At 42.8% G+C, this 19,490-nt stretch overlaps 1 protein-coding gene across 4 annotated transcripts in view; it reads right to left on the bottom strand.

The window, feature by feature from the left end:
• Positions 1-19,490, bottom strand: part of LOC137379949 (E3 ubiquitin-protein ligase RNF123) — a 536,536-nt gene that overhangs the window by 207,328 nt on the left and 309,718 nt on the right. For all 4 annotated transcript variants that reach the window (XM_068051365.1, XM_068051363.1, XM_068051364.1 and 1 more), the window contains 2 exons: positions 13,567-13,642; positions 12,842-12,926 (listed from right to left, as the gene is read on the bottom strand). In XM_068051365.1, coding sequence (XP_067907466.1) covers positions 12,842-12,926; positions 13,567-13,642 — 161 coding nt within the window. The remainder of the gene's footprint in view (positions 1-12,841; positions 12,927-13,566; positions 13,643-19,490) is intronic.

Genomic DNA, 19,490 nt, shown 5'->3' with positions numbered 1-19,490 from the left:
CTCAAAACAGTGATGTTGTCGATGATAATAAGGAAATGGCATGCATACTAAATAGTTACTTTGCGTTAGTTTTTACAGTCGGGGAAGAGATCAACATGCCAGACATCCCAAGAAAACTAATATTCAATCAGGGACAGGGACTCAACAAAATTGACAGAAGCAAATTAACAATAATTGGGAAATTAGTGGCACTAAATAGCGACACATCCCCAAGACCAGATGTTTTCCATATCAATATTTTAAAAGAAGTAGGCGAGAGCATTGCAGATTCCCTAACTATAATCTTCCAAAGTCCTCTCAATTCAGGAACGGTTTTAGATTGAAAAATTGAGCATGTCACTCTGCTATTTAAGAAAGATGACAGGGGGAAACCAGGGAATTTTAGACCAGTTAGTCTAACATCTGTCGTCGGAAAATTGCAGGTCCATAATAGGATGACTCACCACCTTGAAGATTTTCAGCTGATCAGAGACAGCCAGCATGGATTTCTAAAGGACAGGTCATGCCTAATTGATTTCTTTTTGAAGAGGTGGCTAATGTAGCAGAAAGGGGAGTATCTATGGATGCCATTTATATTGACTTCCAGAAGATATTTGATAAAGTCCATCATAAGAGACTGTTAGCTAAAGCTGAGGCTAATGGAATTAAAAGGCAAACTATTGTCTTGGTTGGGAAATTGGCTGAGTGGAAGGAGTCAGAGTAGAGATAATGAGCAGGTACTCTAATTGGTAGGACACAGTGGTGTCCTGCTAGGGTCGGGGTTGGGTCCTTAACTATTCACCATATTTATTAATGACTTGGATGATGGGATAGAAAGCCACACTTCCAAATCGGCTGATGACACATGGATAGGCAGTATTGTAAGAAGTTTAGATGAAAGTGTAAAATTACAAAGAACTATTGATAGATTAAGTGAATGGGTAAAACTGGCAAATAGATTTCAATGTAGGCAAATTTGAGGTCATCCACTTTGGACTTAAAAAGTATATAACAGGATACTTTCTAAATGGTGAAAAGCTGGAATCAGTGGAGGTCCAAAGAAACTTGGGGGTCCAAGTGCACAGATCATTAAAATGTCATGAACAGACGCAGAATAATCAAAAAGGCTAATGGAATGTTGCCTTTATTTTCTGGAGGAATAGAATACAAGGGGGTAGAAGACATGCTTTAGCTATATACAGCCCTAGTTAGAACACAGGTGAAGTACTTTGCGCAGTTCTGGGCACCACACCTTAGAAAGGTCTTGGAGAGAGTGCAGCTTAGATTTACTAGAATGACACCTGAACTCCAAGGGTTAAGACACAAGAAGAGATTAAACAAACTATGGTTGTATTCCCTGGAATTCAGAAGGTTAAGGGGTGATTTGATCACAGCTTTCAAGATATTAAGGGTAACAAACAGGGTTGATAGCGATAAACCATTTCCATTAGTTAGGGAGTCTAGGAATAGGGGGTATAGTGTAAAAATTAGAACGAGACTTTTCAGGAATGAAATGAGGAAACACGTCATCACGTAAAGGGTGGTACAGGTTTAGAACACTCTACCACAAATGGCCTTGATGCTAGATTAATTTCTATTTTAAAGCTGGGATTGATAGGTTTTTGTTAACCAAAGGTATTAAGAAATCTGGTCTAAAAGCAGGTAGATGGAGCTATGTCGCAAATCAGCCTTGATCTTATGAATGGCGGACAGGTTCGAAAGGCTACATGGCACATTCCTACGTTTCTTAAAAGTTTATGATATCTCAGCTTCTACTTTAATCCTTCGTTTAATCCCCAATCATTTATTTTGCTCTCTGTAAAATGCAATTAAAAGTGAAAAATTCAGTGCATTTTACTTCCTGGTTTGCTGTCTGCGAGAATACTTCAAATGTGACTGGCTGCTTACCCTGCTCAATGGCACTGCTGTTGATGGACACCTGGAGGTCCCTTTGACTTGGTGCCAGATTTAAGCTAATGTCAGGAAAGGGGAAAGGAGTTTGCTATATTTTTGTGGGAAGTTTTCATTGAGGTCAGCGGCGAGTGCCGTAGCTTTGCTGCTGACTGCGAAGTCTGGGCCCATCTATTTGATGGTGTTGGTTGAAGGATCAATGACACAGGACACAGATAGGACCTGTCAGCATGCAGACCAATTAATGGATCAGCTGTTGTTACATATAAGCTAATGCTACTGGCAGGAGCAGAGTTTTTGGTTGGTTGTAATTCTAATTTAAACTCTTTTTGAGGTCCACAGTAGTCCTAACTATAACCATGTGATCAGCGGACAGCCCAAAATAGTCTTTCAATTGAATACGAAAAGTACAGAATGGCTGCAATCGACTCTGCCATTTGTGAAATTGGCAGAAATGGATTCTGTACAAGGGTATTTGCATAGATTATAAACTCCTGTTTTAAATTACCTGCTGTATTGACTAATTGTTCCTTTGTTGTAGGAGGTACCACCCTCCTGTAGGAGGCAGGCAAGTAAAAACCCACAGTTTAATAAACCACATAGCTAACTCTTGTAATTCTCAGAAATTTCACAATTTCCGATTTCAGCTACACTGTACCTGCCTAATCAGAAAATTGATATTGACTCTCCACTGAGAGGGGGTGGGGGAAGAAACTTGTTTCAGTTTGTAACTGCTGCACAGGACTTGGTGACTGTTCTGTTTATTGAAAGATTGAGGACCATGTCTTCCACTCCGTCATCTGAGTTTTGTTGGTGGAGTGGAGTTTACTGTTAATGGGAAGTCTCCCTCAGAGGCCGCAGGATGGCAGATGTGGCAAATAGAAAAATGTCACAATAATGCAGTAGTCTGTTGTTGGAGCTCAGGTACATTGGTGAGGGAGTGTAGACAGAACTTTATTCTTTATCTAGCCATGGACTAGGAGTGTTTGATCTTGAGACTGGCAGCTGAAATAGGGAGAGTTGTATTTCCCAGTGTTTGGTGTCATATTTGACTCCAAGATGAACTTGCGCACCAAAACTGCCTATTTCCACCTCTGTAACATCGCCCGTCTTCACTCCAGTCACAGCTCATCTGTTGCTGAAACCCTCATTCATGCCTTTGTTACCTCTGGATTTGACTGTTGCAACACACTCCTGGCTGGGCTCTCACACATTCTCAAATTGAGGTTAACCAAAACTCTGTTGCCTGTGTCCTTATTCACACAAAGTCCCTTTCACTTATTACGCTTGTGCTCGCTGACCTACATTGGTTCCCCGTCAAGCAACGCCACGATTTTAAAATTCTCATCCTTACCTTCAAGTCCCTTCATGATCTCAGTCCTCCCCATCTCTAATCTCCTCCAGCTCCACAACCATCAGATATCTGCGCTCATCTAATTCTGTTCTCTTGAGCAGCCCCAATTTTAACTGACCCACCATCGGCAGTCATGCCTTCAGCTGCCTAGGCCCCAAGCTCTGAAGTTCCTTCCCTACACCTCTCCATCTCTCATTCTTCCTTTAAGACGCTCCTTAAAACCTTTGACCAATTTTTGACCAAGCTTTTGGCCATCTGCCCTAATATCGTCTGTGGGCTCAGTGTCTAATTTTATTTTATAATGCTCCTGTGATGCACCTTGGGATGTTTTTTTACATCAAAGGCTCCATATAAATATAAGTAGTTGCTTCATTCTTCATCTTGACGGATATAAAAATTTACCAAAGACAACCAGGAAAGAAAATTAATTATGTCGGCAGCACTGACTGATTGGGATATTCAGGTTGTAATGTCATCACAAGCAGCGAACAGAAGGCAGCAGAGAACCATATTCCTCAACAAAATAAGACACAGAATGGCTGTTTCTCTCTGCAATCTCGTACACAGGGCCTAACAAAATGTACAGATTATAGGTGAGGATAGGATCGACCTTACTTATGATGCCTGCCCTCCCCAGTGTGATCAAACAGCCTGACAACGCTCACTGTCAAGGCTCACACATGAATAACTGCCTCCTGGGTGAAGGACCAGAGAACACCTGGCACCTGTGGAGCTGAACTCCAGAAAGGAGTCAATGCCTTCAAGGACGGGCGGGGGAGAAGGAAGAGAGTGGTGTCAGTATTATCCCATTCCTAACAGCAATGTCCCATTAGCAGCAATCACACAGGATCACTGCAGAGCTCTAATGTACAGTGTGTGATGGGGGGTTTCTCTGCAGTCAGGAGCACTGTGTGAAGGAAATGAGAAAAGCTACAGTGTTGGTATGGACATTATAGGTGATAGAGACTTTAACTAAATCCAGATGAAACAGCAGATACAGAGGCACCCATTACATAAAGGAATCACCAGCAGCAGAGATAAATTGAAGCATATAAATTCCACATGTCACAATGGTTCGAGTGATACAGAATGCTGGAATACTAAATGGCCACAGCTAGTTACTCAGTCAGAGTGAGGCAGTTATCACCAGTAAGGCGCAAACACTCCACTCCTGCACCTCTAAACAGCATTGGCAGCAGCCTGCAAGCATGTCACTTAGCCAGGGAATGGTGGATAACAGAGGACAGCCAAAGAACATTGAGAAAATCAGATGTTTTATGAATGGCAAGGGGATGTGGTTAATACATTTGTAAAGAGCCATTCATCGAAGGAAAACAAAAAGCAAAATACTGCAGATGATGGAAATCTGAAATGAAAAATGCTGGAAACACTCAGCGGGTCAGGCAGTACCTGACGGAGTTAACGTTTTCAGATCGGTTTCTTTTTCCACAGATGCTGCCTGGTCTGCAGAGTGTTTCCAGCATTTTCTATCTTTTCTTCATTCACCATGGGAACCTGTTTTATAATTTGTGTTGATCACTCGCATTTAATTTACTTTGTCGACAGTGATTTCCTTTGCCGTATTATCTCACTGATAGCAACCATGCCCACAACCATAGAAAGCCTGGAGGGTTACAGACACTATTCTGTTGTAAGGCCAAGTCTATTCCTTGTGTCACAAGATAACAGCATCATGGTTACTCATGCCAGCGGAAGCACTCAATCATTGCAGCAGTACCAGTGTACTGGCTACTGTCCATATGCAATTAAAAGTTGCCAGAACTCTCGATCCTGTATTCTAGCAAATGTTTCCTGCAAGTGATGCTCAAGTCTCAGCTAAAATCTCACCTCACAAAGGAAAGGTCTGTAAATTGGGATGGACTGAGAGACTATACTAAGCAGTCAAGTTTGACAGCACATTGTGATTTTTAAGGGAGAGCTTTACTCTTTTCACAAATCAAGGTTACTTGCAGAAAATAATTAACCTAATTCAAAGTTTGTGCCGATTATGTTCTGAGTGTCTGTTCAATTTGGATGCATTAATGCTTACAAAAGGAGATTAATGAAGAGGAAAAACTTGAGAGATTAATTTAAACAGAGAATCAAAGCAGATAAAGTAATGTGATTGAAGCTGGGAAAATCCCCAGGGATCAGATAGCCCACATCTGATGGTATTAAAAGAAACAGAAAGGGAAACTGAGGATGCATCAGCTCTAACCTTCCACAGAGCACTGGAGTTGGGCATCGTACCAAAGGATGAGAATGTAGCAAACCTTGCATCTTTATTTATCCGTTCCTCTCTTGCAAATAACAGTGGGTCCAGCATCACAGTAAGAAAAATGGCAGAGTTTATCATCATGTGCAGATTACGAGAGTAATGGGGAAGATGTACTGAAGCAGTTCCAACCATCGTCAGCCAGAAGTGCCGAGTGAATGATCCACCTCAGACTCCATCTGAGGTCCCCGCCATCACAGATGCTCGCCTTCAGCCAATTTGATACATTCCACCTGAAATTAATAAATGGCTGAAGGCACTGGATACAGAAAAGGCTATGGGCCTTGATAAGATCCCAGCTATAGACTTGTGCTCCAGAACTAGCTGTGCCTCTACCCAAGTTGTTTCAATACAGTTACAATACTGGCATCTACCCAACAAAGTGCAAAATTTTGCGAGTACACCCTTTCCACAAAAAGCAGGACAATCAAATCTACCCAATTACTGCCCCATCAGTCTACTCTCAATCATCAGCGATGGACAGTGACACTGACAGTGCCATCAGTGGCACTTACTCACAAATAAACTGCTCACCGATGCTCAGTTTGGGTTCCACAATGAACACTCGATTCCAGATTGCATTACAGCTTTGGGCCAAACATGGACAAAAGAGCTGAAATCCAGAGGGGAGGTGAGAGTGACTGCCTTTGGCACCAAGGCAGCATTTGATTGAATGTGACATCAAGGAGCCCTAGCAAAATTGAAGTTAATGGGAATCGGGCTGGGTGGGGTGGGCAACGAGGAAGCTATCCACTAGCTGAAGTCATACATAGCAAAAAGGAAAATGGTGTGGTAGTTGAAGGCGAATCATCCCAGCCCCAGAACATCCCTAAGGAGTTTCTCATGGTAGTGTCTTAGGCCCAACTATCTTCAGCTGCTTCATCAATGACCTTCCTTCCAACATAAAGTCAGATGTGGGGATGTTCACTGATGATAGCACAGCATTCAGTTCCATTCATATTTTAGTTAATAAAGAAGTCTGTGCCCTAATGCAGCAAGGCCTGGAGAACTTTCAAGCTTGGGTTAATAAGTAGCAAGCAACATTCGCACCATGTCGGCGACAGGCAATGACCATCCCCAACAAGATAGAGTCTAACCACCTCCCCTTGACATTTAATGGCATTAGCATTGTCAAATCCCCAATCACCAATATCATGGTGATCACCATTTACCAGAAACTTAACTAGATTAGCCATATAAATACTGTGGATGCAAGAGCATGTCAGAGGTTGGGTATTCTGCAGTGCACCTTCTGACTTCTCAAAGTCTTTCCACCACTTACAAGGCACAAATCAGCACTGTGGTGGAATACTCTCCACTTGGCTGGATGGGCGCAGCTCCAACAACACTCAAGAAGCTCAACACCATCCAGGAGAAAGCAGCCTACTTGATGGCACTCCATTCGCCACCTTAAACATTCACATCCTTCACTATCAGCATGCCATAGTTGCCATATGTACCACCTACAAGATGCAAAGCAGTAATTCACAGAGGTTTCTTCGACAGCATCTCCCAAACCTGCAACCTCTACCACCAATAAGGACAAGCGCAGCAGACGCATGGGAACACCAACACCTCCACATCACACACCATCCTGACTTGGAAATATATCACCATTTGTTCATCATCGTTGGGTCAAAATCCAGGAACTCCCTCCCTAAATGTCAGCAGGAGAATATTTAGGGGACAGTGATCATTGTATCATAAGCTTTTGGCTGACAATGGAAAAGGATAAAGAACAACCCAGAGTAAGAACAATTAACTGGGGGAAAGCCGAATTCAATGGGCTAAGGATGGATCTGGGACGAATAAATTAGAGTCAAAGGTTTGCAGGAAAAATGGTAGCTGAACAATGGGGCTACCTTCAAAGAGGAGATAGTTCAGGCACAGTCAAGCTATGTCCCCTCGAAGGGGAAAGGTACGATAAACAAATCCAGAGCTCCCTGGATGACAAAAGAGACAGAGATTAAAACATAGATGAAAAAGTGTACTTATGATGGATGCCAGGTAGAGAATACTATTGAGAACCAGGCTGAATATAGAAAGTTCAGAGGGGAAGTGAATAAGCAAATACGAAAAGCAAAGAGAGAGCATGAAAAGAGATGGGCAGCTAACATTAAAGGGAATCCCAAAGTTTTCTACAGACATAAATATTAAAAGGGTGGTAAACAGGGGAGTGGGGCTGATTAGGGGCCAACAAGGGGATTTGCGCATGGAGGCAGAAGGCATAGCTGAGGTATTAAATGAATACTTTGTATCAGTCTTCACCAAGGAAGAAGATGCAACCCAGGCAATGGTGAAAGAGGAGGTAATTCAGACACTGGAAGGGTTTAAAATTGATAAGGAGCAGGTGTTGGATAGGCTGTCTGTACTTAAAAAGGATAAGGCACCAGGAGCAAATGAGACGCACTGGTCATAATATTTCAGTCTTTTTTAGTGTTATGACCAGGTGAGAAAGAGGTCTAGGGTTTCCTTTTAGCCTTCACCTAGTCTTACTGTAACAGGGTTTAATTTTAAACAGTGTTTTCAGCTCCCCCTTGTTGAATCCCTTTTTCACTACTTTCCAATTATAAGGCAAAGAAACCAGCACAAACAGGTTTTCTTAGGTTTAAAGAAAAGTGAAATTTTATTAAGCTTAAACTCTAATTCAGTTGACGCCTACGGATACACGACGCACCCACGCTAGCATGCATATGCAATACACACATGCAGATAGAGACAGAAAGGAAACAGAAGAAATAAAATGGAAAAGTTTGAGGCAATATCTGAGGAAGTTTTTTGTGTTACGGTTCTTCGAGCTCACTGTAGTGTCCTTGCTTTTCGTTGGGGCCCAGTATTCTTCTTCAACCTTGTTTGCTGTAGGAGACTTTTCTCTCTTGGGGTTCATGTGTCTTCAGTGGATCTGGAATCCCATGAGAAAGAGATGGGAGCAGGCAGACAGGAGAGGCTGTGGCGAGCCAGCCAGGAGAGATCTTCTCAGTCCAGGAGCATTCTGCTTTCTGCCCAAATTGTTTGAACAAATTCAAAAAACTCATGCTGCCCTGCAGGTTAGTCATGTGACTAGCTAATTTGACCATGGCCATTTATGTATTCAGCCAACTTAGCAGTGAACCTGGAATACAAGCCTCCCCACCTTCAACATCTGGTGATCAAAAGTCCATTGAGGGTTGACTGCGTCAGGAAATGGCTGTTTTGTCCTTCCAAATACTGTCTGTTAATGTGCAAATGTCTTTCCAGCCAAGATCTGGCAATTCTTTAAAGCAAGTCCTTTCTTCACTTCAACAACAATTTGAAATTTAATGTCCATGTGGCAAAATTAATATGCCTTATGCTTGGCAGGTGGGGGCCTGCATGACACTGGAGGTGACTCGGGGGTGGTGCCAACGGACTGGAGAATTGCAAACGTTACACCCTGGTTCAAAAAAGGGTGTGAAGTTAAACCCAGCAACTACAGTCAGTTTAACTGCGGTGGTGGGGAAACATCTAGAAAGATTAATTCAGGACAAAATTAATTGTCAGTTGGACAAATATGTGCTAATTGAAGAAAGCCAGCATGGATTCCTTAAGGGAAAATCATATTTAACTAACTTTCTGGAGTTTTATTGAAGAGGTAACAGAGAGGGCTGATGAGGGTAATGCAGCCGATGTGGCGAAATGGACTTCCAAAAGGGATTTGACACAATGCCACGCAACAGACTTGTGAGCAAAATTATAGCTCGTGGAATAAAAGGGACAGTAGCAACATGGATACAGAATTGACTGAGTGATAGAAAACAAAGAGTTAATGGATGTTTTTCAGGCTGGAGGAAGGTTTGTAGTGGAGTGCCCCAGAAGTCAGTGTTGGGACCCTTCCTTTTTCTGATATATATTAATGACCTAGACCTTGGTGTACAGGGCACAATTACAAACCTTGCAGATGATATGAAACTTGGAAACATTGTGAACTGTGAGGAAGATAGTGTAGAACTTCAAAAAGACGGACAATTTGGTGGAATGGGTGGACAGATGGCAGATGATGTTCAATGCAGAGAAATGTGAAGTGATACAGTTTGGTAGGAAGAACATGGAGAGACAAAATAAAATAAAGAGTACAATTCTAAATGGGGTGCAGGAGCAGAGGGACGTGGGTGTATATGTGCATAAGTCATTGAAGGTGGCAGGACAGGTTGAGGGAGCAGTTAATAAAGCATACAGTATCCTTCTTCTTCTTTGGCCTCCTTATCATGAGAGACAATAGGTAAGCGCCTGGAGGTGGTCAGTGGTGTGTGGAGCAGTGCCTGGAGTGGCTATAAAGGCCAATTCTAGACTGACAGGCTCTTCCACAGGTGCTGCAGAAAAATTTGTTTGTCGGGGCTGTTACACAGTTGGCTCTCCCCTTGCGCTTCTGTCTTTTTTCCTGCCAACTGCTAAGTCTCTTCAACTCGCCACACTTTAGCCCCACCTTTATGGCTGCCCGCCAGCTCTGGCGATCGCTGGCAACTGACTCCCATGACTTGTGATCAATGTCACAGGACTTTATGTCACGTTTGCAGACGTCTTTAAAGCGGAGACATGGACGGCCGGTGGGTCTGATACCAGTGGCGAGCTCGCTGTACAATGTGTCTTTGGGGATCCTGCCATCTTCCATGCGGCTCACATGGCCAAGCCATCTCAAGCGCCGCTGACTCAGTAGTGTGCATCAGCTGGGGACGTTGGCCGTCTCGAGGACTTCTGTGTTGGAGATACGGTCCTGCCACCTGATGCCAAGTATTCTCCGGAGGCAGCGAAGATGGAATGAATTGAGACGTCGCTCTTTGCTGACATATGTTGTCCAGGCCTCGCTGCCATAGAGCAAGGTACTGAGGACACAGGCCTGATACACTCGGACTTTTGTGTTCCATGTCAGTGCGCCATTTTCCCACACTCTCTTGGCCAGTCTGGACATAGCAGTGGAAGCCTTTCCCATGCGCTTGTTGATTTCTGCATCTAGGGACAGGTTACTGGTGATAATTGAGCTAACTACGTAATCCAGGGCTTGATTAATAGGGGTATAGAGTTCAATAGCAAGGAGGTTATGTTGAACTTGTATAAGACACTAGTTCAGCCTCAGTTGGAGTATTGTGTCCAGTTCTGGGCGCCGCACTTTAGGAAGGATGCAAAGGCGTTAGAGGGGGTACAGAAAAGATTCACGAGAATGGTTCCAGTGATTAGAAACTTCCAATATGAAGATAGATTGGGGAAGTTGGGACTGTTTTCTTTGGAGAAGAGAAGGCTGAAAGGAGATTTGATAGAGGTATTCAAAATCATGAGGGGTCTGAATAGAGTAGATAGGGAGAAACAGTTCCCACACGTGAAAGGATTGAGAACGAGAGGGCACAGATTTAAAGTAATTGGTAAAAGAAACAAAAGCAACATGAGGAAAACTTTCACACAGTGAAAATCCAGTAAGTTCTGGAATGCACTGCCTGAGTGTGTGGTGGAAGCAGGTTCAATTGAAGCATTCAAAAGGGAATTAGACAGTTATATGAAAAGGAAGAATGTGCAGGGTTCGGAGTTGAAGGTGCTGGAGTGGCACTAGGTGAATTGCTCATTCAGGGAACTGGTGAAGACACGATGGGCTGAGTGGCCTGCTTCTGCACTGTAAAAATTCTGTGCTTCTGTGATTCTAACCGCATTGGAGTATCTTTACCTCACAGACTACAGCAGTTCAAGAAGGCAGCTCACCACCACATTTTCAAGAACAATTAAGGATGGGCAATAAATTCATTACCTTGTTAGAGACGCCCACATCCCGTGAATGAATAAATAAAAAAAAATTAAAAACACTGATTATGGCCTTGTGCACAGCAGCCAGACAAAAATGAACCATGAAGGGCTTTAGTCAGTGGTGGACTACTTTTGCGTTCCTTATTGGATTCTTTGTTGGTTCCTGTTAGCAGTTTCTTTCAAGCTGATGAGAATATACATTCGTCTGGTATGTTAAAGGCATTAATATGTATCTGTGTTTTGTACCTATTGACGAAAAGGAGGGTTTAATATGCAAATATATTCTGAGGGCAGAGTCTTTCATGCCATTGTCCAATAATATCCCATTAGCTGGCTGGACAAGATGCTCGTTTCTGGTAATCACAAATCATTCAAAGTGGTTGAGACAATATCATAACCAGTTAATTACTTTGAAGTGCAGTGACTGGCAGTGTGCAGACAATAAACAGTGAGCATTTCACTAAAGCAGTTGAGATGTGTGCAAAGCTTCGTCCAAAAGGCCCAATGATAATTCTTAAGCGGGGGTTTAAAGCAAATTAGTAAGGGGGATGGGGCTGAACCTGTCAATCTGGCACTGATTCTGTCAGGGCTTTGTTTAGGGTGGCCATTCGTCCGGCTTTGTACCATTCAGTCCGGATTTCAATGCATCTGGCCCCATTCCAGTAGCAGATGCCCTTAAGTCCGGCATTTTGAAGTTTGCAACACTGCAGTCCAGCCTGAGGGGAAGATCTGTTCATTCGCGGGCACTCACCAACCAATGTGGAGATGATTTAAAATGAATTATATCAAAATCAACCAATCAGAAGCTGAGCTGTACCAATTGGCCACCCTACCAGCCTCATTGGTTAAATGTCAGTCATGAAATCATTGCCAGGTTGGCGAGTGCCCGCAAAAGAAGATCATATCGGACCTGTCCCTTATCCTTATGACGTTGCCCTCAATGTTATGCGATGTTTTCCTACCAGCCTCATTTCCTAATATCTATGTCAGTCATTGAAAACCATTTCCAGGTCAGCAAGTGCCCGTGAAAAAAGATCCCAGCATTGTCCTCATCACCACACCCACCACCATCCACCAATTCAAAATGCCCATGGGTGGGTACAGTGGCTTTAAATTGTTGATACTTGTTATTTTACTACATATATTAGTTATTATTATTTAAATTTAATTCAGTGTGCAATACATGCAATTGTAATGCTCCGTGTTCATTTTACTTAATTATGTCAGCAGGCTTTAAGCTTGCATGTGCGCATGCGTGGGGTTGGCAGGCCAGGGGGTGAGGTCTGTGTCGGTATCCCTGGCCTCTGTTAAAGTTCTGACATTATGGCCTTCCTAAAATTCACTCTCAGGATACACTGTGAATAATGGACCCAAACCTCAGGTTTATCTCACCCTGAGTTTGTCCAGATTTCTCTTTAACTAGGACTTACTGAGCAATTACTTTTACAGGCTGATATTTGTAAACTTGCTGAGTTGAGTAGCAAAACATGAGAAAGGGTAGTCAACACTGACCATTTAAAGTGTCACATAAGATCCAACATGGCTCTTGCTCAAACCCTCGCCCCACTGTTTCTTACCCCTGAACGTCAGAGTCAACCAGGATTCGGACAAGAATTCCTGTCACAGCCACAAGGATTGGATAATGATCCACACTCTCCAAACCTGCAGAGAGGGGTGGAAAAGAAAACATACATAATACATTAATTTCTCCTGTTTACTGAGACCCCAGCCACCAACATACTACACAGATTTGCATTAATGCAAACAGTGCAAGATCAGGGCCTAACGTGAATCAAGAACGGGCCGCAAAAGCAGCCTCTAGCCACTCTTTAAGCCGCTGTGCGATTTTAGATTACTTCACTGCTCTGGTGCTTTACCTCTTCCAGAATTTTACACTAGGTTACATGTCAGTTTAATTGTTGCTTCCACTGGTTTTTCAGGAGTATAATAGGTTGGATGGCATGTTTTAATGTAGTAACGCACTCGTGTTATATGCTTCAGGATTGGAGCGTTCTGCCAGTAACAACACTTGCATTTATATAACACTTTTAACATAGTAAAACGTCCCAAGATACACACACAATCCTATCCAGGGTGGGGAATTTGCACTCTACACACACAATACTGTAACCACAGTCTTAAGTGGAGACAGAATATGCTTCAAGCGGCTAAGTGTATTGCAGCAGTTAATGTATGGATATGTCTAATAGTTTTGATAATAGCTATTAGCCAAACCAAAGGAATATACCCTGTATTAACATCGAAAAAGCCTTTTTTGAAGATGAAAGAGGACACTACTCACCAGGTAAGCGCAGATTGACAACACGGTCAAAGAGGTTCTTTTCAGCCGTCACTCGGTTCAATACTTGGTTTATCAGCTGTGGAAGAGCAAATGGGTATTGATTAGACAGAAACCCAAATACTTATTGAATGAAGACATGCAGCTTCCATCACAGCTAATATTTGCTTGCAGTTTTGCTTCCCCATTCATTGCAGGAGAATCAATGACCTAAAGAGCAATTCCCCTACTCCTGCACTATTGAATATTTATTACCACCCTCTCAACATATCCTTTCAGACAGCTTAGAATATCTAAGGGAACACCCTAGAACTATTAATTTCAAGGAATGAGAATCTGAATCTGACTTACTTCTTATTCAGTATTCAACATGTGGGTTAGTGGCAGCATGTCTTTTGCCAGGTTGATACAGATGGGCACAAGTAGACCACCATTATGCTCTGAGCAGGGAAGCACAGGGCCCAGGGAAAGGTAAAGCAAGGATGTGACCTCAACCTGTCCTCCCTCTTGTCTATTGGGAGACACTGGTCTATTATAGCATATATCATATTGTCCAGTCTTCAGTAAATGACTTTCACATAGATTTATTTACCTTCACTATCCAATAGAATTGTAAAATCAAAAACATCTAAACTGCTCAAAGACTTAAAGCAAAAATTAGTCTGTTCTAATAAGGTTAAGCTCCTGATTGTAGGTTATCAGTACAATAGGCTCCACTTTTGAAGGCAGATCATAGATCAATAATGAAATAAAAACAAGAAATGCTGGAAATACTCAGTTGGTCTGGCAGCATCTGTGGAGAAAGAAGCAGAGTTAACGATTCAGGTCAGTGACCCTTTCTTCAGAACCTTCTTCAATAATAACATTGACCTAATGATGTTCTTCAATGCAATCCTGTTGCACTTATCCTCAAATCTCTCCAGTGTGGAACCAGAACATGCTCAATATGGTCAGAAATCACAGAATTCAATCAACAAGACAGAAACTTCAAGACCTCACATCTTTATTTTACCTTTCCCGTGGCCCTGCACTACCTCCACTTGCACCCGTCTGTATGAATCTGGCAAAAGGCATACTGCCACTAGCCCACAGGCTCCACCATACCAGTTAGGGTGAGAACCAGCCCATGAGACATGTATTGAATGAGAAATAAGAGCCAGATTCAGATTCACAAGTCTTGAAATTAGAATTTCTAGGCTGTTCCCTCAGATATTCCAGGTTGCCATGAAAGGATATGGTGGGAGGTCTGTACTAAATATTCAATAGTGCATGGTTAGGAGAATGGCTCTTCGGTCAGGAGAACTCAGGAAAAGGTAAATTCAAAAGCAGTAAGAGAAATTTCAAGGCTGTACAGCAGAGTAGCAATTCGTCTAAAAATAAGAGAATGGGTCAGGAAGGCACAGAGAGCTTAGCAAAGGTAGTGTGTCAGTGGAGACTAAGATGGCATCAGGAAAAAACAGAAAAAAGTTAAAGGTTACAACAACTTAAATTTATACAGTGCTTTTAATGTAATAAAATGTCCCAAGGCACTTCACTTGCTGTGAAGAAAAAATTGCCACCGAGCCACATAAAGTGATATTAGGGCAGATGGCCAAAAGCTTGGTCAAAGAGGTAGGTTTAAAGGAACACCTGAAAAGAGTAAAGACAGACAGAGAGGGACTTCCAGAGCTTTGGGCCCAGGCAGCTGAAGGCACGGCCACTAATGATGGCGCAATTAAAATTGGGCATGCTCAAGATGTTAGAAATAGAAGTGTTATGACCAGGTAACAAAGGGGTCTAGGGGTTCCTCTCAGCCTTCACCTGGTCTTACCATAACAGGGTTTAATTTTAAACACACTGTTTTTAGCTCACCCTGGTGAATCCTCTTTCACCACTTTCCAATCATAAGGCAAAGAAACCAGCACAAACAGGTTTTCTTAGGTTTAAAGAAGAAAGGTTGAAATTTATTAAACTTAAACTCTAGTTCGGTTGATATCTACGGATACACGGCACGCCCACGCTAGCATGCATACGCAATACACACATGCAAACAGAGGCAGAAAAGAGAAGAAAAATAAAAGTGGAAAAGTTTCAGGCAATATCTAAAGAGGTTTTGTTACAGTTCTTCGAACTCCCTAAAGAGTCCTTGATTGTAGGTAGATCTTGCATTTCGTTGGGGCCCAGTATTCTTCTTAAACCTTGTTCGCTATTGGAGACTTTTCTCTCTTAGGTTTCATGTGTCTTCAGTGGATTCAGAGGCTTGTGAGAAAGAGATGGGAGCAGACAGGAGAGACCTTTCTCAGTCCAGGAGCAAACAGTCTTTCTCAGTTCAAACTCTCTGTGGCGAGTTCAAAAAATCCTGGAACAGCCAGTTAGTCATGTGACCAGCTGGTCTCACCAGTCCTGAAATGTATCACCTTAGCAGTCTCTGAAATGCTCCTCTTACACACAATACCTGGTGATCAAGGTCCATTGTGGGTTGAATGTGTCAGGGAATGGTCCTTTGCCCTTTCAAGCACTGTCTGTTAATATGCAAATGTCTTTTCCATCCACGGCTGATCTGTTTAACAAGTCCTTTCCTCGCTCCAGCAATAGTTTAAAATCAGTGTTCATGACAAAATTAATGTGCCTCATTTTGGCAGCTGGGGGCCTAGCATGACAGATGAGTGCAGACATTTCGAAGGGTTGTGGGACTGAGGAGATTATAGAGATAAGGCGGAGTGAAACCATGGAGGGCCTTGAAAACAAGATCCAGAATTTTTTTAATTGAGGCATTGCTTGACTGGGAGCTAATGTAGCAATGTAGCAAGCGCAGAGGCGATAGGTGAATGCGACTTGATGCAATTAAGGACATGGGCAGCTACGTTTTGGATGACCTCAAGGTTTAGTTGGATAGAATGTGCAAGGTCAGCCAGGAGTGCATTGGAATAGTCAAGTCTATATGCAACAAAGGCATGGATGAGGATTTCAGCAGCAGATGAGCTGAGACAAGGGCGGAGATGGCCAACATTACAGAGGTAGAAATAGGCAGTCTTAGTGATGGCATGGATAGGAACATTGGAGCAGGAGTAGGCCATTCAGCCCATCGAGCCTGCCCGCTATTCAATATGGTCATGGCTGATCATCCACTTCAATGCCTTTTTCCCCACACTATCCTCATATCCCCTTATGTCATTTGTATTTAGAAATCTGTCAATCTCTGCTTTCAACATACTCAATGACTGAACTTCCACAGCCTTCTGGGGTAGAGAATTCCAAAGATTCATAACCATCTGAGTAAAGAAATTTCACCTCATCTCTGTTCTAAGTGGCTTCCCCCTTGTGAAATTGTGTCCTCTGGTTCTACACTCCCCAACCATCTTAGCTGCATCTACCCTGTCAATCCCTTCATGTCTTTTGTAGGTTTCAATGAGATCACCTCTCATTCTTCAAAACTCTGGAGAATACAGGCCCAGTTTCCCCAATCTCTGTTCACAGGACAGTCCCGCCATCCCAGGAAGGAGTCTGGTGAACCTTCGTTGCACTCCCTCTATGGCAATAATATCCTTCCTAAGGTAAGGGGACCAAAACTGCACAAGTGCGGTCTAACTAACAATTGAAGACTTCACTACTCCTGTACTCAAATTCTCTTGCGATAAAGGCCAACATACCATTAGCCTTCCTAACTGCTTGCTGCACCTGCATGTTAGCTTTCAGTGACTTACTAACAAGGATACCCAGGTCCCTTTGTACATCTACACTTTCTAATCTCTTAACATTTAAGAAATACTCTGCACATCTGTTCCTCCTACCAAAGTGGATAACCTCACATTTTTCCACGTTATATTCCATCTGCCATATTCTTGCCCACTCACTAAGTCTGTCCAACTCCCCTTGAAGCCGCTTTGCATCTTCCTCACAACACAATTCCCACCTAGTTTTGCGTCATCTGCAAACTTGGAAATACTACATTTGGTCCCCACATCCAAATCATTGATATATTTTGTGAACAGCTGGGGCCCAAGCACTGATCCTTGCAATACCCCACTAGTCACAGCCTGCCAAGGCGAGAATGACCCGTTTATTGCTACTCTCTGCCTTCTGCCTGTTAACCAATCCTTAATCCATGCCAGTATATTACCTCCTATCCCATGTGCTTTAATTTTGCTAACCAACCTCCTGTGGGGGACTTTATCAAAAACCTTCTGAAAATCCAAGTATACCACGTCCACCAACTCCCCTTTATCAATTCTGTTAGTAACATCCTCAAAAATCTCCAACGGGTTTGTCAAACATGATTTCCCATTCATAAAACCATGTTGACTATGCCCAATCAGATTATCCAAGTGTCCATTTATCACATCCTTTAGAACAGATTCTAGCATATTCCCAATGACTGATGTAAGGTTAACAGGTCTGTAATTCCCTGTTTTCTCTCTCCCTCCCTTCTTAAATAGTGAGGCGACATTTGCGACCTTCCAATCTGCAGGAACCACTCCAGAATCTGGAGCATTTTGGAAGATGATCACCAATGCATCCACTATCTCCATAGCTACCTCTTTCAACACTCTGGGATGTAGAATATCAGGTCCTGGGGACTTATCAACCTTCAGGCCCATTAATTTCTCCAATACAACCTTCTTACTAATACTAATTTCCTTCAATTCCTCATTCCCCCTAATCCCGTGGATCTCTAATTCTGGGAGATTTCTTGTACCTTGTTCAGTGAAGACATACACAAAGTAATCATTTAGCTTCTCTGCCATTTCTCTATTCCCCATTATAAATTCTCCTGACTCAGCCTGTAATGGACCCACATTTGTCTTAGCGAAATGTTTCCTTTTTACGTACCTGTAGAAGTTTTAACAGTCCATTTTTATATTTTTTGCTATCTTACATTCATATTCTATTCTCCCTTTCTTTATAGTTTCTTTGTCCTCCTTTGCTGTATTCTAAAATCCTCCCAATCCTCAGGTTTACTACTATTTCTGGCAAATTTATAAGCCTTTTCTTTTAATCTTACACAATCCTTAACTTCCTTTGTTATCCAAGGTTGACTGCCTTTACGTTTGGGGTTTTTGTTGTCCGGATATATGGTTGGAAGCTCATCGAGGTCAAATATGAAGCTCAGGTTGTAAACATAAAATAAATGCAAAATACTGCAGATGCTGAAAATCTGAAATAAAAACAAAAATTGCTAGAAATGTTCAGTGGGTCTGGCAGCATCTGTGGAGAGAGAAGCAGAGTTAACGTTTCAGGTCAGTGACCTTTCATCAGAACTTGTTCAGGTTGTGAACAGTCTGGTTCAGCCCTACACACTTGCCAGGGAATGGAGTTTGATAGCTAGGAAATGTTTGTAGCGGGGACCGAAGGCAATGGCTTTAATTTTCCCAATGTTTTGCTAGAGAAACTTTCTGATCATCCAGTACTGGATGTTGGATAAGCAGTCTGACAATTTAGAGACGGTGGAGGAGTCAAGAGAGGTGGTGGTGGGATAGAGCTTGGTGTCACCAGCATACATGTGAAAATTAACACGGATGACGTTGCCGAGGAGCAGCAGGTGGATGAGAAATAAGAGGGGCCAAGGATAGATCCTTGGGAAGAGAAGCCATTGAAAGTGATACTCTGGCTATAATTAGATAGATAAAAATGGAACCAGGCCAGTGCAGCTCCACCCAGCTGGATGAGTGGAGAGGTGTTGGAAGACGATGGTGTGGTCAATTGTGTTAACGGCTGCAGACAGGTTGAGAACATAGAAATTAGGAGCAGGAATAGGCCAGTCGGCCCTTCGAGCCTGCTCCGTCATTCACTAAGTTCATGGCTGAACTGATTACTCCACATCTCCACCTCCACATCTCTCTCTGTCCCCCCACCTCTCTCTCTCTCTGTGCCCCCCACCTCTCTCTCTCTGTGCCCCCCACCTCTCTCTCTCTCTCTCTCTCTGTTTCCCCCACTCTCGCTCCTCCACA

The sequence above is a fragment of the Heterodontus francisci genome, chromosome 19, assembly GCF_036365525.1.
Source record: "Heterodontus francisci isolate sHetFra1 chromosome 19, sHetFra1.hap1, whole genome shotgun sequence".
Classification (NCBI taxonomy): Eukaryota; Metazoa; Chordata; class Chondrichthyes; order Heterodontiformes; family Heterodontidae; genus Heterodontus; species Heterodontus francisci.
This window is presented reverse-complemented; position numbering and strand designations above follow the sequence as displayed.